We start from the raw sequence: 25,299 nt of genomic DNA, 5'->3' as shown, positions 1-25,299 counted from the left end.
GTCCTTACTCTGAAAGTAGTTGTCATACTTCAGAAACTTCATTTTTGTGGCTGCCACAAACTATATTGAATTTGTTGAGACTTGATGGGATATTTATTGAAAAAACTATAGCAAAATGTGCTGCAGGATGTCCCACAAAAACAAAGTTTTGGCAGTTTAATAAACTCAATCCATATTTTTATGATGGAACCAATTAGGAAATGTCATTTATAACCTAATCAGTAAGATAAAAAAGCCAACATCCAGAGGAAAACCCAGCTAGTTCCACACTTTGGGATCTCAGATTAGGGACCTCTCTAGTCCCTAAGGCTGGATCTACACTGTTCTGTATCCCAGAATCTGATCCCGGATTATCCGCTTTGAATGGGATTATATGACTCTACACTGCCAAATAATCTGGGATAAGCAGATAATCTAGGATCAGATCTTAGGATATAAGGTAGAAGGGGCCCAAGATGGCAGAACACTTGCAGAATCTCTCCAAAGAAGACTATTATCATCATCATCATCATTCTGTTTATGTTTATTGATATCCCATTTATTCTCTCTACTAGGAGAGTAGCTGACATGAAAAAAAATTATTACAATTGAAAATCTACAAATATGCAAACATTGAAACAGATTGAAATATCACTGGTATTAAAAAATTCAGTTAAAATCCATAAAAAAACATATTCAAAACTAAAAACCACAGACTGCGTTGTATCACAAGCTCAGTGCTCTCAGGGTTGGGATGAACTTTGTGTGTATGCTGATGAACTGCCACTCTTATTGTCCCGCAACACTGGGAGGAAATGATGGAGACTGGAGTCCAATGGCTCCAACCCTGCTTTTCATTGCACCTAAAACTCCCACTGTATTTGTGACAGAGGGGAGGAGGAAGTCGCAGCCACTCACTCGAAAGGAACTCCAGAAGGGGGATGGCCATGTTGGCCGTGGCCGAGATGTGGGTCAGCTTGACAATGAGGACTGGCAGGGCCTTGATGATGATATCCGGCATCTCCACGCTGCAGATAGACAGTGCCACAACGCACTGGTTGGCGCAGCGGTAGATCAGCCCATGCTCCAGGCAGTACACCATCTCCCTCTGAGCAAAGACAAAGCAATCAAAACATGGACAATTAATAGCAGGCAAAGTGAGGTCCTGGGGGCTGCATGCAACCTCCCAAATGCTGTTTTTAGCGAATCTGGCCCTCCAGCATTTGAAAGGGGGGCTGTTCTTTCCTGGGAGGTTGTAATCTTGCCAACCAAAAGGTTGACAGTTCAAAACCTGGGTCAGGGTGAGCTCCTGGCCTTTAGCCCAGCTTCTGCCTACCTAGCAGTTTCGAAAACAGCAATGTGAGTAGATAAATAGGTACCGCTTATGTGGGGAGTTATTTAAGCACCTATAAGAAAATGCCAGAAAAAAATACCAGTGATTTGATCAAGGAGGAAGTTTACAAACAAAGTTCTTTGGCAAGGAAAGTGGAATGACAGAATCCCTCGTTGCTGGAACTGAGCACAGCCTCCAAGATGCCAAAGATGGAAGACTCTATATATACACCTCTGTCTATGTACAGTTGTCTGTCCTGACAGTGTATAATAGCATTGAAGGTTTGCCGTGTATGTGTTTTATGATCCACTCTGAGTCCCCTTTGGGGTGAGAAGGGCAGAAATAAATACTGTAAATAAATAATAATAATAATTGTGTTGGGACCAGGAAACATAAAGTGAAATTCGCAAAGAATAATAAATTAAAGCAGGGGTTCTCAAACTTTTTCAGCTGTAGAGCCTTTTTTGAAGCAAAAATTTCTTGTGGAGCCCCAAGAAATGTTTATATATTATATTACATATTATAGATAATGTATATATATCAGGCATGGGCCAGGCCAGTGGCAGATGGATGGAGAGTGCTTGTGTGAACTAATTCACACAGCGCCTAAAAATACAATATTTAAAATGAAGAACAATTTTAACCAACATAAACTTAACAGTATTTCAGTGGAAGACCCCAGAGGCCATATCCAGCCCAAGCCTCTTTTTCTATGCAGGAAAAACACAATCAAAGCACCTCCAACAGATGGTCATTCAACCTTTGTAGTCATAATAATAATAATAATAATAATAATAATAGCAGAAATCGCAGAGGAGTTGGGATGCCCGCAGAGCCCCTGAGCACTTCTTACAGAGCCCCAAGGGCTCCCTGGAGCACAGTTTGAGAACCACTGGATTAAAGAAAGGGTTAAAAGGGAGCAAGAAGGAGAAAGAGTGAAGGAATTTGGAAAAGGATTATGTTGCTAAGAGTTGTTAGGACAAGACATCTGGTTAAGAGGTAGAGAAAGATCGGGCTAACCTGACAGGGATGGGAGGGAGGAAGATGCACAGGAAATGTTTCCAAAACAAAGGATGTTTATGAACAGAAAGAGACACAGAGATGCTGAGTAGAAGGATAAGCTGAGAGGGGAAAATAAGAGGCAAGAAAAAAGAGGGAAAAGGACATTTTGATTTCATGTGTGCATATGTGCATGTTTGCATCCATTTGAGATTATAACACCCCTGATTCAGAAACAATCTAATGGGGCACTCATTTGAGGATTCCAAAACCACCCCTTAGCTCTTCTCAAGGATATACTATTGTATTTTTGTCTCCTTGTTTCTATTTTGATTGGAAAATAAAATTTAAAAAACTGCAGAAATCTGGGCACTTGAAAGAGGTCCCAAGCCCACCTCCCATACAGACCTTATGTACTTCATTTTGCAAGCCTGGATTGATTCTGCAAACTGCAGATCCCCTTCAACCCCCCTGCGGGCTATACCTGCTTGGTTTTGTCCAGGTAGCTGTGGTAAGAGATCAAAGCGGTCAGGACCGGGACCACAGCCAGATGGAGGTCATTTCGGGAAAGCCCTTCTGGAATTCCCCTCAGGCGCTCAGTCATCTTTTTGTCCGTGAGCTGACAGAAGACACAGTGCGGTTATTGGTATAATTATTATTATACAACCCAAACTTAATCATTGATCAAAATTGAATATGAAAAGTCATCCCCCTCCATTTTATGGATCTGATTATACTACTTAACACAATTTTTGCTTCCTGGGTTATAAATTACAGGAAAGGGAATTCCACCTGAACATTAGGAAGAACTTCCTGACTGTACAAGTTGTTCAACAGTGGTACTCTCTGCCTCGGAGTGCGGTGCAAACTCCTTCCTTGGCAACTCCTAAACAGAGGCTGGATGACCATCTGTCAGGGATACTTTGATTGTGCTTTTCCTGCACAGCAGGGGAATGGACTAGATGGCCCAAGTGGTTTCTTTCAACTCTATTATTCTATGATTTTATAAAATGCCATTTCCTAATTGGTTCTATCATAAAAACATGGAAAAAGCTTATTAAACTGCAAAAACTTTATCTAACTTGAGAATTAGGAATTACAGCATGTAACACTTTTTTTGTTACTTGGTTATAGTTGTCATTTTCTAACAGGTTCTTTCCTAAAAACATGGAAAAGGTGCATTAAACTGCCAAAAGTTTGTTTTTGCGGGACATCCTGCAGCAAATTTTGCTCGAGTTTTTCAGTGAATAGCCCATCAAGTCTTGACCAATACAAAATACTTTGTGACAGCCACAAAAATGAAGTTTCTGGAGCAGAACAATTACTTTCAATGTAAGGACCACACAATTAAACAGGAAATAACACTTTCAAACCAGGAACGGGACACATTTTAAATTTTGTTTTGTAGTGCTATTCACACATTGGACAGAATGTTCTCTCTAGGAATCTCTATGCTTTCCAGTGCAATCTATGGTCAACTTCCAGCAGGAACAAAAATAGAATTTACTTCATTATTTGCATGTTTTCCCATTAATAGGGTTTTCCCATTCCCTTAGCCCCAGTAAATATGGAGTGTTAGTCACACAAAGACAAAGATTTGGAAGGATAGATAGGAAGGGATCAGATTAAAGACTCTCAGATATAAAAATATAGCACTGAATAACAAATTCAGGCACATCAATGCCATAGTAGAATCATAGAGTTGGAAGAGACCTCTTGGGCCATCCAGTCCAACCTCATTCAGCTAAGAAGCAGGAAAATTGCATTCAAAGCACCCCTGACAGGGGGCCATCCAGGCTCTGTTTCAAAGCCTCCAAAGAAGGAGTTTCCACCACACTCTGGGGCAGAGAGTTCCACTGCTGAACAGCTCTCACAGTGAGGAGGTTCCTCCTAATATTCAGGTAGAATCTCCTTTCCTGTAGTTTGAAGCGATTGTTCTACGTCTTAGTTTCCAGAGCAGCAGAAAACAAGCGTGCCTCCCTATGACTTCTCTTCACATCTTGTTCCATAGCCCTCGTCATGTCTCCTAAACATGCCCAGCTCTTTAAACAGCTCCTCATAGGGCTTGCTCTCCAGATCCTTGATCCTTTTAGTCACCCTCCTCTACACATTCCAGCTTGTCAACAGTATTTCTGGCTTCCATATGTGGAAACAAAAGTCAGAGGGTGCTATGATTTGAGCTATACAAAAAGGTTTTTAATTGGTTTAGAATGTTTATTTTTAATACTCTGAAAATTTAATTCAATTTCAATGTCTGTATATTATTTACATTTTTAATTGTATGGGTTTTATTGTGAGACACTTTAGAGAGATAAAGTGGATGATAATATGGCTCATCTATACCAATGGACCCAAACTGGTCCAGGATGAGGAACTAAACGTGTCGGAACACATGAATGTATCACCTATAGTTCACAGGCATGTCGCATGAAAAATGTTCCACCATGCCGAACAACCCCGAAAGAGCATCTAGTCCAACTCCATTCAGCCAAGCAGGAAGGCACAGTCAAAGCCCTCCCAACAGATGGCCATTCGGCCTCTGTTTAAATAAACCCCCCAAGAGGTTTAATATTACAGATGTAGGATGTTAGTGCTATTCAAGCATAGGTACTCCTACAACTTTTATCATTTGGACAATTTGTTGATTGAGTTGCAGTTATCACTAAAATGGATTGGTTTCTAATTAAAGAAAGAAAATCCGTTGATCATGATGTCTGTGATGAACCCCACAGAGCCACAAGAATCAGAGAATCAAGACATAAGAAGTGTAAAGGGACAAAATTCAAACCTTGTTTACACAGTAGAGATTATATCAATTTTTTACATATGTTATATATAATATAGTATATATACTGTATGAAACTCTTAAAAGGGGTTGGTTTAATCTCTGATTTGTTAGCCAAATGGAATGACCATGTCACGAAAGAATGCATGTCTGAAAAGCGTGGCACCAACACGAAAAGTTTGAAAAGCTCTGAACAAACGCCCCATCACTTTTTCACCCATGTTCCAGCATTACTTTCAATTTTAATTTTTACATTTGGCCTTCCCATAGTTTTTAATCATGTGGTCTTATTGTTAATGTTGCATTATTGTATTGTCCACGTTTTATTTTTACTTGCTTGTATTGTTGTTATTACTGTTTGTATTGTTGTATTTGGGCTTGGCCTCATGTAAGCCGCACCGAGTCCCTTGGGGAGATGGTAGCGGGGTACAAATAAAGTGTTGTTGTTGTTGTTGTTGTTGTTGTTGTTGTTATTATTATTATTATTATTATTATTAGAGGGATGGGTGGACTCTTACCATATTACAGAGGGCTGAAGACAGCTGGTCGATGTTGCAAGGTGAGGTCAAGAACAGGACCTTGTACTGCAGAGACCAGGGCAACTTGTTCAGCACCAGCTTCAGGACTTTCCAGTCTGTCTCCTAGAGAGAAAGAGGAAAATGCATGAAAGATCAGTGCAGAAAGAGATGGATCTGAGCTACTGACCACATGCTTTGTGGCGAATCAGAGCACAGCCCCTAGGCTATTTTCTTGGGACTTAGGGGTCAAAAATAATTGAGTCTAGAGGATGGGTGACCCTCTGTCAGGAGTGGTTTGATGGTATCTTCCTGCCTGGCAGAAGGGGGTTGGACTGGATGGCCCTTGGGGGTCCCTACGAACTGTAATGGAATATAGACTGCTTGGGAGTGTAGCCACATTTCTCAAGAGATTATTATACATAGGCTGGGTGGCTATTTGTTGGGAGGGTTCAGCTTCTGTTTTCCTGTCTGGGGTCAGACTACGTCATCTTTGGAAGTCCCTTCCAACTCTGTGATTCTACAGTATGAAAAAGAACCTAGTGATCTACTACCAGTAATAATAAATTATATGCCTGGTTCCTAGTGAGTAACAATTATGTTTTTAGTTCCTATTTTCCTGAATTTATTTTCACGTATGTTTTAAAAATGAATAGTTTCAAAGCATTCTTTTCTATTTGTTGCTGTGTTACACTTTAGCCCAGGCATGGGCAAATTTTGGCTTTCCAGGTGTTTTGTACTTCAACCCCCACAATTCCTAATGGCCTACTGATGTACAAAGACAATAAAAGGAGAGAGTAAAAACTCAGCCCCCATTGTTTTTCCAAAGCTTTTAAATAAACTGAATAGGGGTGCTGCTAACAGCACTGGATCCCAAACATGTCTGGCATTAAGATCTCTCCAGCCCCTTAAATCAGTGTTTCTCAACCTTCCTAATGCCACGACCCCTTAATACAGTTCCTCATGTTGTGGTGACTCCCAAATATAAAATTATTTTCGTTGCTACTTCATAACTGTAATTTTGCTACTATTCTGAATCAAAATGTAAATATCTGATATGCAGGGTGTATTTTCATTCACTGGACCAAATTTGGCACAAATACCCGAAACACCCACATTTGAATATTGGTGGGGTGGGGGGTTGATTTTGCCATTTGTGAGTTGTAGTTGCAGGGATTTATAGTTCATCTACAATCAAAGAGCATTCTGAACTCCACCAATGATGGAATTGAACCAAACTTGGCACACAGAACACCAGTGACCCAAAGAAAATACAGGAAGGGTTTGGTGGACATTGACCTTGAGTTTGGGAGTTATAGTTCACCTACATCCAGAGAGCACTGTGGACTCGAACAATGATGGATCTGGACCAAAGTTGGCACAGATACTCAAAATATGAACACTGGTGGAGTTTGGGGGGAATAGACCTCAACATTTGGGAGCTATAGTTGCTGAAATGTATAGTTCATCTACAATCAAAGAGCATTCTGTACCCCACCAATGAAAGAATTGGGTCAAACTTTCCACACAGAATCCCCATGTCCATCAGAAAATACTGTGCTTCCTGAGGGTCTTTGGCGACCCCTCTGACATCTCCTCCCGACCCCTCCAGGTGTCCCAACCCCCAGGTTGAAAAACACCGCCTTAGAGCCAATTCCAACCATTCTGGGTCCCTCACTCACCTGCTTTAAACACTGCAGAAGGACCCCAAAAAGCAGCGAATACGGCAAGTGCCCGGTGCGGACGGCAGGGCTCTGAGGGGGAAGGCTGGGGCTCCCTGAAGGAGGTGAAAGTGGGCCGGTGGGTTTCTTCTCAGGCTCCCTGTGGCACAGAAAGAGGGGAGAGAGGGAGGCATCAATGAGGACCAGCAGTGCTATTTCCAGGGAGAGCACAAAGAAGAGGGCTACTTTTAAGTAAAGAGGCCTTTGAGGCCAAGTTCTGGAGAGAGGCAGGGTGTCTTGGAACATACACAAAGTCGCAGAGACAGTAAGGGCTGAACCTGACGGGGCCGTCCTTGGAGGCCAAGCCCAGGCGGTGGAGGGAGTCGGCCTGAAGCGAGAGCAGGAAGTCAAACACCTGGAACACAATTAAAAGAGAGGGGCATTAAAGGAAAGGCTACTCCCTCAGGGCCTCTTCTTTGGAGGCTTTTAAGTAGAGACTGGATGGTCATCTGTCAGGAGTGCTCTGACTGTGCTTTTCCTGCTTGAAGGCAGAAGGGTGTTGGACTGCAGGACCTTTTGGGGTCTCTTCCAACTTGAGGATTCAATAATGATTATGATGATGGCATCTCTATAGATTTTTAAGCAGAGGCTGGATGGCCATCTATTAGGAGTGCTTTTCCTGCCTGGCAGAAGGGAGGACCCTTTGAAGTCTCTTCCAATTCTAGGATTCAATAGTAATAATGATGATGATGGTGATTATGATGGCATTTCCTTCTTTGTAGGCTGGACGGCCATCTGTTGGGAGTGCTTTGATTGTGCTATTGCAGCTTGGATTGGATGGCCCTTGGGGTCTCTTTCCAATTCTAAGTTTCAATAATTATAATGATTATGGCATTTCCTTCTATCTAGATAATTAAGCAGAGACTCGATGGCCATTTGTTGGGAGTGCTTTATGCTTTCCCTGCCTGGCAGAAGGGGGTTGGATCTGGAGGGCCCTTTGAGGTCTCTTCCAATTCTAGGATTCTATGGAAGTCTTTAAGCAGAGGCTGGATAGCCATCTGTCAGGAGGGATTGGACTGTGTTTTTCCTGCATAAAGGAAAGAGGAGGCTGTCCTGGAGAGCCCTTCTTCTGACGCTATGCTTCTCGGTCTTCTTTTCTAGGACCTTGGAAGCATTTGAGGCTCTCGTGTCCAGAGAGTTAGAAGAGTGGTCCAGTCTGACCCGCTTCTGCTCTATAAGGTAAAGGTTTCCCCTGACATTAAGTTGAGTCATGTCCAACTCTGGTGGGTGGTGCTCATCTCCATTTCTAAGCCAAAGAGCCGGCGTTGTCCGTAGACACCTCCAAGGTCATGACTGCATAGAGCATCCTTACCTTCCAGCAGAAGCAGTGCTTATTGATCTATTCACAGTTGCATGTTTTCAAACTGATAGGTTGGCAGAAGCTGGGGCTAACAGCAGGAGCTCATCCCACTCCCTGGATTTGAACTGTCAATCTTTTGAACAGCAAGTTCAGCAGCTTTTGTTCCTTCATCCATGCCATTCTGCTTTAATTGTATGACTAATTTTTCAAATTATGTTAATTTTCTGCATTTTTGCCTGTTGCTTTATCCATGAATCCAATTGTAGTACATTATACCAAGATATTCCATACTGTCTTTCCCCGAGGCAGAGCCAGGAAAGGGTTCTTTACCTGCAGCCGGATGCTGGCGGCAACCGGGAGGCTGTACTTGTGCTTATAGTGGAGCTGGATGTGGTGGACCAGCATCTCATAAACACGGGTGGCGTGGCTGGCAGGGAGGCTGTACAGCTTGGTCTGGGAGGAAGAAGAGAAAAGCGAGGAACATGTCAGGGAAGGCAAATGCCCTTTCTTTCCGTTGGCTTCTTTGAAAGCACCAGCAGATTGGGGTAAATTCTGAACGTGTTTCAAGAAAAAAATGATGTTTGGAGACATGGCTACACCGTTTGTCAAGAGGAGATTAAGAGACTCAACCTTCAGGTGGCAACAGGGGCATCCTGTAAAAATGGATGTCAAGAAAACTATGACTTTGAAAGACTTTGGATAGAACATAAAAGCCTGCGAAACGGTTGAGATGGATAAATTAACTATATAACTAAGTAAAGGTTTTCCCTGACATTAAATCTAGTCATGTCCAACTCTGAGGGGTGGTGCTCATCTCCATTTCTAAGCCAAAAAGCCGGTGTTGTCTGTAGATGCCTCCAAGGTCATGTAGCCAGCATGACTGCATAGAGTGCCATTACTTTCCTGCTTAAGTGGAACCTATTGATCTACTCATATTTCCATGTTTTTTAACTGCTAGGTTGGCAGAAGCTGGGGCTAACAGTGACAGCTCACCCCGCTTCCCAGATTCGAACCGCCAACCTTTCGCTCAGCAAGTTATGCAGTTCAGTGGTTTAACCCACTGCACCATCACATATAAGTTTTTCAAGACGAGTGAGATTTCAGGACTTTCAGATTTTAGGACTGAAAATGGGACTCACCTGGAGAATGACCAGCAGGCCCAGGACGGCCGTCTTCACATCCTCCAAAGAAGCCGAATAAGAGAGGAGGTCTCTTTCCTCTAGCTCCGGAGGAGGAAGTAGGGAATGGGAAGCCACCTCGGGGAAAAGAGAGGAAATAAGCTGAAGCCATTGCTGCCAGAGGGCTACAGAGATTATGGCAAATGGTAGGGAACTATTGTGTATAATGGTCCCCTTTCATTCTGCAATGAGTACAGCACCAAAATAAATACATAAACCCATCAGCCGCCTCACCTTCTCGATGATATCCAGCAAGCTATTGAAATGATGGGTGTTGCAACCCTCAGCCAGGTCCACCAGAAGCTGTGTCGCCAGTTTCCGGACTTGGTGGTCCCTGTCGTCCGGGATGTGGGCCAACTGGGAGATGACCACGAGGTTAATCAGCTCCTCCTGCAAAGAGACCAAGGCTTGCGTCAGAAAGGAAGAGGAGGATGGCTTTGGCGATTTTGCTGTAAGGAGAGAGTGGCATGTAAGTCAAAGGGAGTCCCACCTCGTAAAATTGCCGGTTGACGCTCAGGACGAAAGAAAGGACGTGCAAAACCTTGATGCGGATGGCGCTCCGGCTTTCGTTTCTAGGCGGAAAGAGAGGACGACCGCCATTAAAAGGAAGACATTCTATTCATTTATTATTTATTTATTTACTGTATTTATATACTGCTTTTCTTACCCCTGAGGGGATTCAAAGCGGTTTACAACCAATAATGACAACATTCATAAATCTAAACAACATATAACTAAGCATAAATCCAATAAAACAATTATTATTAATAATAATAACAATAACTTTATTTTTATACCCCGCCTCCATCTCCCCGAAGGGACTCGGGGAGGCTTACAGAGGGACAAGCCCAAGGATTACAAATAAAACAGACACAGTAAAAAAAAATCAATAACAACAAATAATAAAAACATTAAAATCAATTAACATCATAAAAACAAATACCCTGGCTGGCCAATTTGAAACTGGGTTTGGGCTCAAAGTAAGTGCAATGATTCCTTGGGAGAGCCCAGAGAAAGTGCAATAGTCAGAGGGCTGGGTTGTCAGGGTAATGCCCTTGGCCATTAAAGTGTCCTAAGTACAGGAAAGGGGTCAACTAAAGTGCCTGAGCTTAGATAATTCTCAAGTGAACCGCCTAGTCAAAGGCACAACGGAACCTTAAGATAAGAGGACATTTAAACATGAAAACATAAAAACTAAAAGCACCTAATAAAAACATTAAAATCACACGATCCAAACTCATGATCCAAATTTCCTTTTTTACTATTGCGGCGTTTCTATTCCGATTGATAACAACACTATTATAGGGTTTTCTGGGCTTTTTTTTCAGATGAGGCCAAAAACATGGGAAGGTGAAAGCAAGGTCTGATTATAGCACATTGCTATTCCTTCTCACCAAGTAGCTCTTATGAGGGGCCACACTGCCAGCTGAACAGTGGTTACCTGCAACAGTAGATACAACCAAACGCCATTCCATTCCCTGACTTCCGGTCCCAGCACACCATAAAATTCAGCTGGAGGACCTAGAGGAATCCCCTCTAGAAATTACTTGGACCTATAACATTCCTAGGAAACCATTTCCCCCTGGGAACGATTAAATGAAGCCAAGGATATGGGGTTATAGTTATCAAAGGAGTAACTCTGGTTGATGTAATCCATGGAGTTGGATGCTATTGGCTATGAAACAGAAGCCAAAAAAGCCTGGATCCTACCTGAAAAACCTTTCCATCAAGACTTGCAGATTCTGGATCCATCCGTCCTTCGCCGGGTGGATGGACTGTGCTCGGTACGTAATCAAGTTCAGGACAGAGGATTCCTTCAAGAACAAAAGGAAAACACCATGATTGAAAAAAGAAGGAAGCAAAGTTTAACATAAAAGGAAGGCCAGTTAACATAAGAAACAGAAACAAGAAAGGATCTGTGGATTCGCTTTGAGTCCCCTTTGGGGAGATAAAGTGGGGTATAAATACATTATTTATGTATTATTTATTTATTTATTTACTTACTTACTTCATTTATACCCCGCTTTCCACACCCCACAGGGGACTAAAGGCATCTTGCAGACACCGGCAAAATTCAATGCCGCATATGAGCATAATAATAAAAACATACCCCATCCAACTATGAAATAGTTAAAACACATGAGCAAATAAAACACATAGAAAAAGAAAACAGATTAAAAAATAAAAAGTGCTTGATTCCATTAATCCATAATCCTTACTCATAATCCTTGTCTAGACTGTGTCGAAATCCGTAATGTCTCCAAACGCCTGCGTACAGAGCCAGGTCTTTCATTTTTTTTCTGAAGACCAGAAGGGATGGGACTGGTCTAACGTCGGAGGGAGTTTCATAGCCGAGGGGCCGCCACTGAGAAGGCCCCGTCTCTCGTGCCCACCAATCGCACTTGTGAAGAGGGTGGGACAGAGAGCAGAGCATCCCCAACAGTTCTTACAGCTCTAGTGGGCTCGTAAGGGGAGATGCATTCAGACAGATAAGTTGGACCAGAACTAATAATAATAATAATAATAATAATAATAATAATCTGCTGATAGGACCCCCTATCTATGGGCTCCTAGAATTATTATTCATATCCTTTTATCCACCATGGCCACCCATATCATCAGTGTAAAATGTATAATTCTTCCTTGCAAGAATGGCTCTCATACTGTGACTTAATATAGCGACTGAAATCTTTTGCATGGTAGCATATGGTTGGTAAAACTCATAGAATAGTAGTTGGAAGGAACTCCAAGGACCATCCAATCCAACCACTTAAGATACAGATAGATAGATAGATAGATAGATAGATAGATAGATAATCATAGAATCGTAGAGTTGGAGGGGACCTCAGGAGCCATTCAGTCCAATATTTTAAGAGAAAGAGAGAAAGAGAGAGAGAGAGAGAGAGAGAGAGATGATAAAATCAAAGACTCATAGAGTTGAAAAATGTAAATGTATTATGTTATGTCTTGTCTATTTAAGCTATTTTTGATTTGCTATTTGTACCTTTGGCATTGAATGTTTGCCGGTGTGTTTTACTTTGCTGTAAGCCACCCTGAGACCCACCCAACAGATGGCCATCCAGTTCTGCTTAAAAACCTCCAAAGGAGCCTCCCCTGGACTCCAAAGCAGACAGTTCCACTGTTGAACAATTCTTTTTATGGTAAGGCAGTTCTTCCTAATAATGTTTAGATGGAATCTGCTTTCTTGTCATTTAAACCCAATGCTCCCCTGAGTCCAACTCTCTAGGTAACAAGAAATTTCTCAGACTCTCTTACTGGTCTTTCATTGGCACATCTCTCCACCAATTCAAAGTATCTCTCCTGCGATCCATGGAAGTCGTTCTGGTCGCACAGCTCCTCCACGGTGGTCAGCAAGTCGTGGACGATGGACTTCAATTCCTGGCTTTCCAGGGTCTGGAAGACAGAAGATGACTTGCAGACTCAGAAGGATCTTTCAATTCTTGCAAATAGTTCCACCATCTTTTGCGTTTACCTGCAGCTGCTGCAGCAACTGCTCCATGATGTCCAAGAGGATGTCCCAAGTGACGGCTTGGAGGCCCTTTCCATATTTCTTGATGAGCCGCGTGATGGAAAGGACTATTTCATAAGACACAACGGCGTTGGGACACGTCATGGCCTGGAACGGGGAAAAACATGAGAAGTGCGGTATTTCTGCCATAATTGGGACCAAAAGAGCTGTTTTCTAAATCCGCTGGACTTGGGGCAGGGAATCTGGGAGAGATGTCCAGCGAGGTAATGGTTTGTTGTTTTTTTCGTGTCAGGAGCGACTTGAGAAACTGCAAGTCACTTCTGGTGTGAGAGAATTGGCCGACTGCAATTGCCCAGGGGACACCCGGATACTTGATGTTTTATCATCCTTGAGGGAGGCTTCTCCAATGTCCCCGCATGGGGAGCTGGAGCTGACAGAGGGAGCTCAACCCACTCTCCTCAGATTCGAACCGCTGACCTGTCTGTCAGCAGTCCTGCTGCCACAAGGGTTTAATCCATTGCACCACCAGGGACAATGGTGCAAGAAATTAAGCAATTAAGTTCTGTAAAACAGGGCTAACTTAAGCAAACTCAGTTTAGATACTTCAAATGCAGAAGAAAGGATGAGAGCAAGAGAACAGCTTCCTATGAGTAAATATGGTTTCTGCACTCCTATAAATTACAATTGGATATTCAGGGAATTGGAAACACAAGGACAACAAGGTTGAAATTATATTATGCTGGGTGGAAATCATGATACTGGCAAACTAGCAACCTGGCAAGGATAACTTTAATCAAGGATAACTATTACAGATTCAAAAAGGCCTCTCCTGGACCCAGAGGACATTTCTGAGGAATTCCGAACCATTCTGTTTTGTCTGATGAGGCTGCATTCAGCCCACAATTCGCTTGAAGGGTCTTCTGGAGTTCGGATGTACCTTCAGGAAAGAAGGGAGTACCGACGTGGCAGAGTTTTTGAGGGACTGCAGCCGGTGGGCCCCCCATAAGGCCATCCCCACGAAGAAGACGGCCCCTCGAAGCAAGACGGCGTCCTCCATGTGGGTCCTGGAAACAAGGTAGAGAGCGGGGAGGTGGCTTCAGTACCCTTTCCAATCAAAACCCAACTTCCCATAAACTCCATACCATGTTTACCACCTCTCTCATAATCTGTATAAATAAAAATGTAATGTTCGTTTGCGGGATTAATATAACTCAAAAGCCACTGGATGAATTGACACCAAATGTGGACACAATACACCTATCAGGCCAACAAGTGACCATCACTCATAAAAACACTGGAAAACACAGCAGAAGAGACTAAAAAGCCAAAACCAAAAAATACATTACAACACATGAGCTAAAACACACACACACACACACATATACGCAAACACAAATATATATATATACACACATATATACACACAGAAAATACATATACACAGACTGGGCCACAGCAATGCGTGGCAGGGGACGGCTAGTAGTATCATAGAATAATAAGAGTTGGAAGAAACCGCATAGGCCATTCGGTCCAACCCACTGACATGCAGGAAAATCGCAATAAAAGTATCCCCAACCGATGGGCTCGGCCTCATGTAAGCCACACCGAGTCCCTTGGAGAGATGGTAGCGGGGTACAAATAAAGTGTTATTATTATTATTATTATTATTATTATTATTAGATGGTCATCCAGCCATCAGGAAGTTCTTCCTAATGTTCACGTGGAATCGTCTTTCCAGTCATTTGAACCCACTGCTCCAAGTCCTAGTTTACAGGGCAGCAGAAAACAAACCTGCTCCCTTTTCTTTATGACATCCTCTCAGATATTTATACATGGCTCCTCTCATGTCTCCTCTTACCCTTCTCTTCTGAAGGCAAAACAGACACAGCTCTTTCAAGCTGCTCCTCCTCATCAGTCCATCATCCAGCAAAGGATCCTCAGCTCCAAAGGGATTCGTGATACTCTTATGGTACTACAGTAAAAGCCCATGCTCTCTGTCCTCCAGTCAAGAAGGTATTTGCCCCACAAATTGTGCAACTCACCTGTCCTCCATGATCCGGCACATGTTGTAGATGGCACTATGCCCCAAGTGAGTTCCCAACAGGTTCCGCATGAGCTGAAAAAGTAACAGCAAAAGGTTGTCTTGTTAAATGTTAAGATCCTTGGACACAAAGAAAATCTTTCCTCGCAGTAAGAAAGACACAATTATGCTAATTAAACGCTTCAAGAGTAGCACTCAATGAATGGACGCATAAATTTCATAGACTCATAGAGTGGAAGGGATCTCGTGGGCCATCCAGTCCAACCCCCTGCCAAGAAAGTGACTTTCTTGTGACATTCAAAGAATCTCCGACAGATACTCTTCCAGCCTCTGTTTAAAAGCCTCCACAGAAGGAGCCTCCACCACTCTCTAGGGCAGAGAGTTCCACTGCTAAACAGCTCTCCTTAGAAAATTCGGAAGTTCTATGCTACAGTTGTACCCCATCTCGAACTGCAAGCACAGGTGGACAATACTACTATTACTATTACTAGTAAAAATATTTTTATTTTTAATCTATATATTTATTATTTTCCTAGCAATATACGTATTATCAGCCACTGTATAAAGACAATAATGTCTTTCAGACTTTTATCACTATATATATCAATTTAAACCAGTTTCCCCTTACCTGTCCCATTCAAAAATAATCAAAATTAGGAATAAATGGTTATAAAACAGACTTCTCACCTCAAAGACACAAAGTGACACAATCTATCATTTTAGACAGTTTCCACTTTATTATAATTTTGATTTTTTATTATTTTATTACTATTTACCATTATCATTATAAACCACTTAGCAGTCTTGCTGCATGGTTGGTTCCTGCATCTCTTTGATGATTCTCCTTAAGACATCTGTATCCCAGATTCGAATGATATCAACAGCAGCCACTGCATTTTGAATTGCATCCTACTGCTACTATAAGTCAATTCTGTGGCTGTGTTTCGTTTAGGTTTCATATATCTCTCTGTGTGTGGTTTTTTTCTATGTAATTTAGTAATTAATTGTATTTTTATGTTCATTTGTTTTTTTAATTTGTTGTAACCTGACTCGAGCCATCAGGAGACAGGGATAATTAATAAAAATATTATTGTTGTTGTTGTTGCATGATCAAGCTTTTGGGATCATAGGAGAAAAGGCCTGGACAATGAGAGAACTTTATATTCTACATGTTCGTCTCTGAGATCCTCACTTTAAAATATCCTCATATCAGACAGTACAGAGATAAGTGCTGCCAGCCAGAGCAGGAAGCAACAAGGTGGCCTGAGCTGGATAATAAACAGGTTTATATAGGGGCTGTATATATTTCTGAACTTTCTTGTTAGGGCCTTGCTTTGCAAGCTGCGTCTTGCTTTGATTCCTGGCTTCCCAGCAATGCAACCCACCTTCCAGCACGGCTCACAGAGTTCCTTCACATTGATGGTCCAACACAAAGTGACAATAAAGGCAGGGAGCGTTTCGGAAGGCAGGCGGTTATAACACACCACGGCATCCAGGACCTGAAGTGAGACCTTGGAAGAAGAAATGGAGCAAGAGGTTGGGAAAGAGGTGCCATTGCCTTGAAATAATAAGACTCTGCAATTTTCACTGCCATCATCATTTCAGAGGCCCACACAGAAGTGATTCCCAAGAGTATTATTACACTATGTAACACAATTTTTGTTCCTGGGGTATAAATGTCATTTCCTAATTGGTTCTATCATAAACACGGAAAAAGTTTATTACATTAAAAACTTTCCTTTTCTGGGAGAGACATCCTGCAGCACATTTGGCTATAGTTTTTCAATGAATATCTCATAATAATAATAATAATAATAATAATAATAATCTTTATTTATACCCCACCACCATCTCCCCAAGGGGACTCGGAGCGGCTTACATGAGGCCAAGCACAACAACACGTCAGTAAAACAAAAAACAATAAGCAAAAACAATACAATTAATATAACTCACATATAAACAGTACCACACAAGGATTTAAAAAAACTCTGGCTGGGCCAAATGTAATAGTTTAAAATTTAAAAAAAAATGCTGGGCATGAACAGAGGTAGGATGTATCTGCTTAAAAGAAATTAAGGGAGAGCAACCCATCGAGTAGTTAAAGTGTTTCTGAGGACATTTTGCTGGGGATTACTTCCTTATTCAGGGAAGGAACACTGGAACAGCCATGTTTTCAGGCTCCTCCTAAAGACTGCCAATGTGGGGGATTGCCCGATATCCTTAAAAAGTGAGTTCCAGAGTCGGGGGACCGTCACAGAGAAGGCCTGCTCCCTCGTCCCCACCAATCGCACCTGCGAAGGGGGCGGGAGCAAGAGCAGGGCCTCTCCAGATGATCAAAGAGATCACGTGGATTTGTACACAGAAATGCGGTTACGCAGGTAGGCGGGTCCCAAACCGTTCAGGGCTTTGTAGGTAAGAACCTGCACCTTGAATTGGGACTGGAAAATGAACGGCAGCCAATGGAGCTCCTTAAACAGGGGGGTTGACCACTCCCTGTAAGTTGCTCCACTTAGTAGCCTGGCTGCCGCCCGTTGGATCAATTGAAATTCCTGGGCCATCTTCAAGGGCAGCCCCAGGTAGAGTCCATTACAGTAATCCAATCTGGAGGTGAGTCTCAACCACTTCAACATACCATATATGCTCAAGTGTAAGCTGAGTTTTTCAGCCCCCTTTTTAGGCTGAAAAGCCCCCCCCCCCTTCCCGGCTTATACTCGAGTGAGGGTCCTGATGGGTTTTGAGTCTCCTTTGTGGAGAGAAAAAGCAGGATATAAATAAACATTATAATAATTACTCCAAAGCCAATTGTCCTGCTGGCAGGGATCCAGCCAAGTGTAAAGATCCATAAAAACCATGCAATCACTTACTTCAATATCAACAGCAGAGGACGTCTGGATACATAAAAAGCAAATTGTGCTGCAGGAAAGAAAAAGATGATTTAGAAGTCCTTCTTTAATTTCAACTTGCTCTCTTGCCCAGGATTTCTAAATGTATGAGTTTGGGTGAGCAGTGAAGCAGCACCAAATAGGCATGTTCTGACTGAAATAAAATCCATTTAAAAACATTTGATCCATGTGGGTACACTTTGCCTTCATGGATTTAAGCCATAAACAGGATTTCTTTAAACTAGAGGAAGATTTACAGCTTAGACGTACCGGACCATGGTGGCAATATAGTCATCTAAGTAGCAGCTGTTGAACTTCACCAAGTTGACCAGCACCAGAAGGAATTCAGACGTCAGGCCAACTTGCATCCACTGGAGGACAAATTCGGCTGAGAAATAAAGGGAAATACACAAATCTCCATGTGAAATAGCTGGGGAAACGCCCGGTTTTCCTAACTCCAGAAGTTAAATAAGTATTTCTGTTTTTGCCTGCCTCATCAAGTAATTGCATGCTCGCCAAGACCTGGCTTGTTTCCCTCAATCCATAAGGAGAGGTGGGTAAGAAATAAAAATTATTATTATTATTATTACTATTATTTGGAGCCCTGGTGGTGCAATGGGTTACGCCCTTGTGCCAGCAGGACTGCTGACCAAAAGGCCGGTGGTTCGAATCCAGGGAGCAGGATGAGCTTCCATCTGTCAGCTCCAGCTTCTTATGTGGGGATATGAGAGAAGCCCCCCATAGGATGGTAAAACATCCGGGCATCCCCTGGGCAACGTCCTTGCAGACAGCCAATTCTCTCACAACAGAAGTGACTAGCAATTTCTCAAGTTGCTCCTGACACGGAAAAAAAAAATCAAGTAATTCATCAGCCACGCCTTTACAATGCGCAACAAAATTTCAAGCATTATGAAGATAATTACATATCACACTAGATAAAAAAAACATTATATCCTCAATAGATCTATATTACATACTTTTAGTAGCTTGATAGCATTTTAATCATCATGGCTCCATACCATTAAATACTGGGATTTGTAGTTTGATGCCATATAATCCAGATAATTGAAGCAGATAATCCACATTATCTATTTTGAACTGGATTATATGAGTCCACACTAAAACAGGCAATCTGGATTTTATATGGCAGTGTAGAAAGGACCAGACTTGAATGAGGTGCAGGACCTTTGTTGACATGATGATGATGATGATGATGATTGTTATCATTAGGATCATTATAAAAGCCGATGGGTAAATTATCAGGTGAGATATAAAGACTGGAGCAGACATCCACTAGCATTAACATTTTGAACATCTTTTACTATCAAATTCACAATTCTTTTCTCAAGGTATATTCTGCCCTTCTTAAATGGAAAATATGTAGTAGGGATTCTAACCCAGATCCATAACAGCATACCTATGTATCGAATTTTGCAATGTAATCACCTCTGCTTTCAACACTTGCAATGCTCACCATAGTTAAAACCTTCTAATGTTTTTTTTTTCTTATGTGGACAGTGAAGAAAATATATATTCTTCCAGGTTTGCATTGGGTGTTTTTTGTCTGTTAATTGTACTATTGTTTTTTTTTCCATCGACTCGTTTTTCTTTCTTGTATTTTATGTTATTACTATAATCCGCCTTGAGGGCACTTGTGGAGGAGGTACTCAAAGGCAGTATGTAAATGTCTTTATAAATAAATGCTTAAATAAATTAAAAAAATTAAAAAATAACAATTAACCACTTAGCATACCTAGTTCTTCCTCCAGGTAGGTTATGTATCTCCCGTTATCCGTCAGAGCCTTGAAGACTTCGAGCCGTTCGTGTAGGTCTTCATTCGAAGGGTAATCTTTGATCACTTTAAAGAAGTGAGCGCGGAGGATCCCCAGCCGCTCACCCTGAAACAGGGAAAGAATGGGCTCTTTAATTCTTGTGGCTACTGATGTTTTTGAAAAGGCCCGCTTCTTTCACTCACTCCTGCTTGGCTTCTCTAGCTTGTGGGAAAGGGGGGACAAACTAGGAATGATCTGAGTAACGTCACAACTGAACCATGAATCCCAGCTTGTCTTTCTCATATTTTTTAGAATTATAGAGTTGGAAAGACCCTCTGAGGCCATCCAATCCAACCTTCTTCTGCCTGGAAGAAATACACAATTAAATCTCTCCAATAGATGGCCATCCAGTCTCTTAGACATTAGGTTCTTGGGGTAATAGAGCTACAGTATCAAAGATGCCTACAGTTGGAAGGGATCCCAAGGACCATCCAGTCCAACCCCTTCTTCCAAGGAGGAAAAGCACCATCAAAGCACCCCTGACAGATGACCATCAGTCTCAGCTTAAAAGCTTTAAAAGACAGAGCCTCCATCAGTCTCCTAAACAGAGAGTTCCACTGTTGAACAGCTCCTCTTAAGGTCAGGAAGTTATTCCAATCATTCAGGCGGAATCTCCCTTCCTAATAATTTTTATTCAGAAAAACTAACAAAAATCTACAGACATTAAAAAAAATACAAAGACAGCACAAATCCATTTTTCTAATACAACCCCCCCCCCCCCCCACTACGACAACCACTAAAAACGGTCGACATACAAATCCAAAGCACTTAAGTCTAAGGGCTTCACAGTCTCTGTCTGATAGTTTATTTTCTCAAGTTTCCAGAAAAACCAAGAATACATCTTCTTCTGAGAAGATGACACTCTTCCAATTCAACTAACCCATAATAGAGATTTGACCCTATCTTACTCCTAACAAGCCAGAATCAAAAGCCAAAAGGCAAACCCTGGCCTATGATTAGCGCTCGTTTTGCTCACAATAAGCCAACTTGCTCTGTTTGTTCATGGTGATCCAGAACTCTCTGCCATTCGAGTGTACTATGCCGTACCAACCAACTCATTCTGATTCCCTCAGGTGTGCCCCGAGCCTCACCTGTCCTTGAATAATTGCCTTCAGCAGATAAAGCACGGCGTGTCTGGCCTCGGGTGGCCGGTCTGGCTGCAGCATATCCGCAATGGCCTTCCAGATTGCTTCCACTGCATGCTGAAAGCACACAACACTTCCATGTTAGCCACCCAGAACTGTTCATTGTGGACCAATATCAACAACAACAATACGAATGATAATAAATATAGGTTGCTTACCTGTAACCGTATTTCTTTGAGTGTCAATCTGTGAAATTCGCACCTATGGGTTTTCCTGTGCGCCTGCGCAGCAATCCGGAACGTTCTAGAGTTTTAATCAATTTTTTAATGATTATTTTAAGAATATATGTAAGCCCCGCCCATCCCCCGCCCCCCCACAGTATATATGCCGCCAAATGCGGCTTGGCCGGTAGTTCCCCGGCGCTAAACAGCAGCCAGGTTAGAGGCATGACAAGTGGGGAGGACGGGCGGGTTGTGCGAATTTCACAGATTGACACTCAAAGAAATACGGTTACAGGTAAGCAACCTATATTTCCTTGTCGTGTCATCTGTGAAATGCGCACCTATGGGTGACTTAGCAAGCTACTGGCCTGGAGGCGGGTCATGCCACACAGGAAAGAGAACAGCTCTGCCAAAGGCGGCGTCCTTTTTCACTTGTATGTCCAACTTGTAGTGAGAAGGAAAAATAGATGGTGTAGACCAGGTAGCTGCTTTGCAGATCTGTTCACGAGACACTCATCGCCAAAAAGCCTGGAAGGTGGACACAGAGCAAGTTGAATGGGCCACCAGGTGAGTAGGTGGATCTTTGCCTGTCAATTGGTAGGCTAGGCGGAATGTTGAGACACTCCAAGGGGTTGACCCCTGAGAGGTAACAGGGTAGCCTAATTTGTCTTTCCTGTATTTTAAAAAGAGCTTAGGGGATTTTCTATATGTAGATGTCCTATGGAAATAAAAGGAGAGAGCTCTTTTGACATCTAAGGAGTGAAGGGCAGTTTCAAGGGGAGATGATGGGTTAAGAAAAAAGGCTGGGAGAGTTATGTCTTGTGACATATGAAAAAAGGAGACTACTTTCGGGAGAAAGGTAACATCGGTACGGAGAACAACTTTGTCCTCATGAAACCTAATATAAGGTGGGTCAGACCGGAAGGCTGTAAGCTCGCTAACCCTCCTGGTGGAAGTGACGGCCACCAGGAATGCCGTCTTCCATGAAAGGTGAGAATATGATTGGAGGCCATGGGTTCAAAAGGTGGTTTGATAGTTGTGACAAACTTAATTACAGACTCCACTGGGGGGAGGGAAAGGAGGTAAGAGGGTGGATGTTTTTATAACCTTTGAGAAACAATTGAATTAAGTGGTTTTGAAAAAGGGACGGTAAACCCAATTTCCTTCTAAACGATGAGATGGCTGATAGGTAACATTTTAGAGAGGAGAGTGAGGAGCACTTATCAGAGAGGTGGACTAGAAAATCTAATATCATGGGTATTGGGCCTGTATTTGGTTTATGCCCAGATGTTTCTGTGAATGGCTTGAAGAGGGACCATTTATAGTTATAGGACTTTTTGGTTGCTGATTTGTGGGCAGCGAGGAGTATACGTGATACTTCCTTGGATTGGTTTAATGCGGTCTGATCATCCACGCCGTCATGCGGAGGGATTGGAGGTCTGGGTGAAGTACCAGTCCGTTCTCTACAGTGAGAAGGTCCGGAGTTGGTTTGAAGTGGAGAAACTCCCTGTTGGAGATTTGGAGGAGTGGTGCAAACCAGTGTTGCCGGGGCCACCAAGGGGTGATTAGCATGCAATCCGAGTTGTCCTGGATTATTTTGGCTATGACTGGGGATAGGAGAGGGGGGGGGGGAGGTAGAGTAGACCTGGAGTCTAGTGGAATAGGAAGATTTTTCCGAGACAGCCTGGGGGTGCATGGGGGCGGAGTCTTGTGCAGTAAAAGGGCAGTGATTGTTTAGTGGTGATGTAAAGAGATCTATCTTGGGTTTGCCCCATTGAGTGTGATGGTTTGAATTGTTTGGGGTGGAGGTGCCACTCGTGATTGTTTTTGGATGATCTGCTCAGGGAGTGTATTGTCCTGTCCTGGGAGGTGAATGGTCGTGAGAAGGACATTTCTCTGAATGCACCACCCCATAAGCGTGTCGAAATGCAGAGTAGTGTTTGTGAGCGTGTTCCCTCTTGTTTGTTGATATAATATTTGACCGCAGTGTTGTCAGTTACAATTTGGGCCATGCGGTTGGATATAATGCGGGTGAAAGCATGAAGAGCTTCTCCACCGCCATCAGCTCGAGGGTATTGATGTGGAAAATGGCGGTCCTGAGGGGACCAATGGACACTAACTTCGAAGTCCTTGAGTGAGTTGGAAGCCTGAGTTGGAAGCGGTTGTTGTGAGGGACATAGAAGGACGGGGTTGAATGAATGGCATCCCCGATTGAACATTGTACTCTTTTGTCCACCATGATAGGGACTGGAGGACACTGTGTGGGGAGTGTAGGACCTGGGACTGGGGGTCGCAGAGAGGATCAAATGTTTTGGGACCTCATCCAAAAAGGGGTGTATGGAGTGACGTTGGTAGTAAAAGACATGTGGCCAAGGATAGACTGGATGGCCCAAGCGGAGGAGCTTGGGAGCGTTGGAGGTTGAAGATGGCTCATTGTAGGTTGGAGAGGCAGTCTCCTGGGGGGAAGGCTCTCTGCATCCTGGAGTCTATGACAGCTCGTATGAATTGGATGTGTTGTGTTGGGCAGAGAAGAGATTTTTCTTGGTTTATGACCAGGCCAAGGTCCTTGTGATAAGCGAAATGTGATTGTCTATTTGTGATGCGAAAGTAAGCATCCTTGCTAGGCAAGACTCCTCTGGATTGAAGGGGAGTATGTTGGGAAGAGTGACCATGCGGAATTTACGTGGTGTTTCCCAAGGTCGAAAATGGGACGTAGTCCTCCATCTCTTTTGTCTACTAGAAAGTAGCGAGAGAAGAAACAAGAGGTGGCTTCATGTGATGGTATGGGGAAAATAGCTCCTTTGTGAAGTAGAGAGTTAATTTCTTTCCAGATGGTATGGAAGGGTTGGGTGAGGAAGATGTTTCCTACAGGGGTGTAGGTATCAAATTATATAGCATATCCCCCGTCAATTATGTCCAGGACCCAGGTGTCTGTAGTAATAGGCTGTCAAGCCGGTAGGAAGTAATGTAGTCTGTCTAAATATGTAAGTGGTTGAGTTGGAGTGGGGAAGGGGGGTGGTTAACGTTATAGTAAAAATGATGTTTATTGTTGTTAGTGGGTCTGATACCACAGTACTGACCTCTGGAGGGAAGAAGAGGTCGTGTCAAAGTTGTAGAGGGGGCATATGGTGTTTGCCATCCTCTATAGAAGGAAGTGTTGAAAGGTCTGTTGTAGTATTGGGGACGGTAATAATAAGAGCCCCAGCGTTGGCGTTGGTAGGTGTATGGCTGCTGGCCATACTTGTAGACTATTTGTTTCATCTTGTGTTAGTGTTGTAGTTGTGAGTCAGTTTCAGGATTAAAGAGTCCTGCTTCATCCATTGGGAAGTCTCCAATAAGTGTGTATTGAGATAGGGAAAAAATAGCAGTTCGAAACCAGGCATGGCGACGAAGGGCCACTGAGCCTGCTATGAGTTTGACTGAGGTGTCAGCTGTGTGCTTTGCAAGGTCTTTTGAAGGCCAGATAACAGGAGAGCTTCCTGTTTAAAGGCTTTAGCCAAAGGTTGTCCAGATGGAGATAGTAAATCTAGATAAGGAGAGGTTCTGTTCCATAGAAAAGTTTATAGACACTCATATAGGCTCCATAATGGGCTATGCATGCAAAAAGGCATGCTGAGGAATAAATATTTTTATTTATTTGTTTATTTGTCATGGAGTGCAATTTTTTCTTTTTCTTTTCTTTTTTCTTTATTAGAAGGGAAAGTCTGGTTTTTCTGTATAGGCTTTGGTTGAGCATCAGTTAGTATAGAGTTTGCTTGGGCATCTTAGATAGCCATGAAGCTGAAGAGAGATCAATACAATAAAAAAAAATATTTAAATTTTATTTCATTATTATTATTATTTTTGTTCCTTTAGGAGTTGCTGGAACCATAGGCACAGCAGCTCCTGTATTCTTAAAAATTTTGAGAAGATAGGGCAAGGTGGGCAACACAGTGGTG

At 42.7% G+C, this 25,299-nt stretch overlaps 1 protein-coding gene across 12 annotated transcripts in view; it reads right to left on the bottom strand.

Moving 5' to 3' along the window:
- The window catches only part of TSC2 (TSC complex subunit 2), a 67,889-nt gene that overhangs the window by 34,333 nt on the left and 8,257 nt on the right, over window positions 1-25,299 (bottom strand). For all 12 annotated transcript variants that reach the window (XM_067473688.1, XM_067473692.1, XM_060786500.2 and 9 more), the window contains exons 4-22: window positions 21,147-21,257; window positions 19,977-20,121; window positions 18,494-18,611; window positions 18,206-18,254; window positions 16,727-16,852; window positions 15,343-15,416; window positions 14,238-14,364; window positions 13,304-13,447; window positions 13,087-13,224; window positions 11,521-11,624; window positions 10,301-10,382; window positions 10,045-10,200; window positions 9,772-9,888; window positions 8,963-9,085; window positions 7,581-7,687; window positions 7,294-7,432; window positions 5,615-5,737; window positions 2,796-2,930; window positions 898-1,087 (exon numbers count right to left, since the gene is read on the bottom strand). In XM_067473688.1, coding sequence (XP_067329789.1) covers window positions 898-1,087; window positions 2,796-2,930; window positions 5,615-5,737; window positions 7,294-7,432; window positions 7,581-7,687; window positions 8,963-9,085; window positions 9,772-9,888; window positions 10,045-10,200; window positions 10,301-10,382; window positions 11,521-11,624; window positions 13,087-13,224; window positions 13,304-13,447; window positions 14,238-14,364; window positions 15,343-15,416; window positions 16,727-16,852; window positions 18,206-18,254; window positions 18,494-18,611; window positions 19,977-20,121; window positions 21,147-21,257 — 2,308 coding nt within the window. The remainder of the gene's footprint in view (window positions 1-897; window positions 1,088-2,795; window positions 2,931-5,614; window positions 5,738-7,293; window positions 7,433-7,580; window positions 7,688-8,962; window positions 9,086-9,771; window positions 9,889-10,044; window positions 10,201-10,300; window positions 10,383-11,520; window positions 11,625-13,086; window positions 13,225-13,303; window positions 13,448-14,237; window positions 14,365-15,342; window positions 15,417-16,726; window positions 16,853-18,205; window positions 18,255-18,493; window positions 18,612-19,976; window positions 20,122-21,146; window positions 21,258-25,299) is intronic.

Source organism: Anolis sagrei, chromosome X (assembly GCF_037176765.1).
Source record: "Anolis sagrei isolate rAnoSag1 chromosome X, rAnoSag1.mat, whole genome shotgun sequence".
In the NCBI taxonomy this organism is placed as follows: domain Eukaryota; kingdom Metazoa; phylum Chordata; class Lepidosauria; order Squamata; family Dactyloidae; genus Anolis; species Anolis sagrei.
The sequence above is the reverse complement of the archived record's forward strand: the minus strand, read 5'-3'. Positions and strand labels throughout refer to the sequence as shown.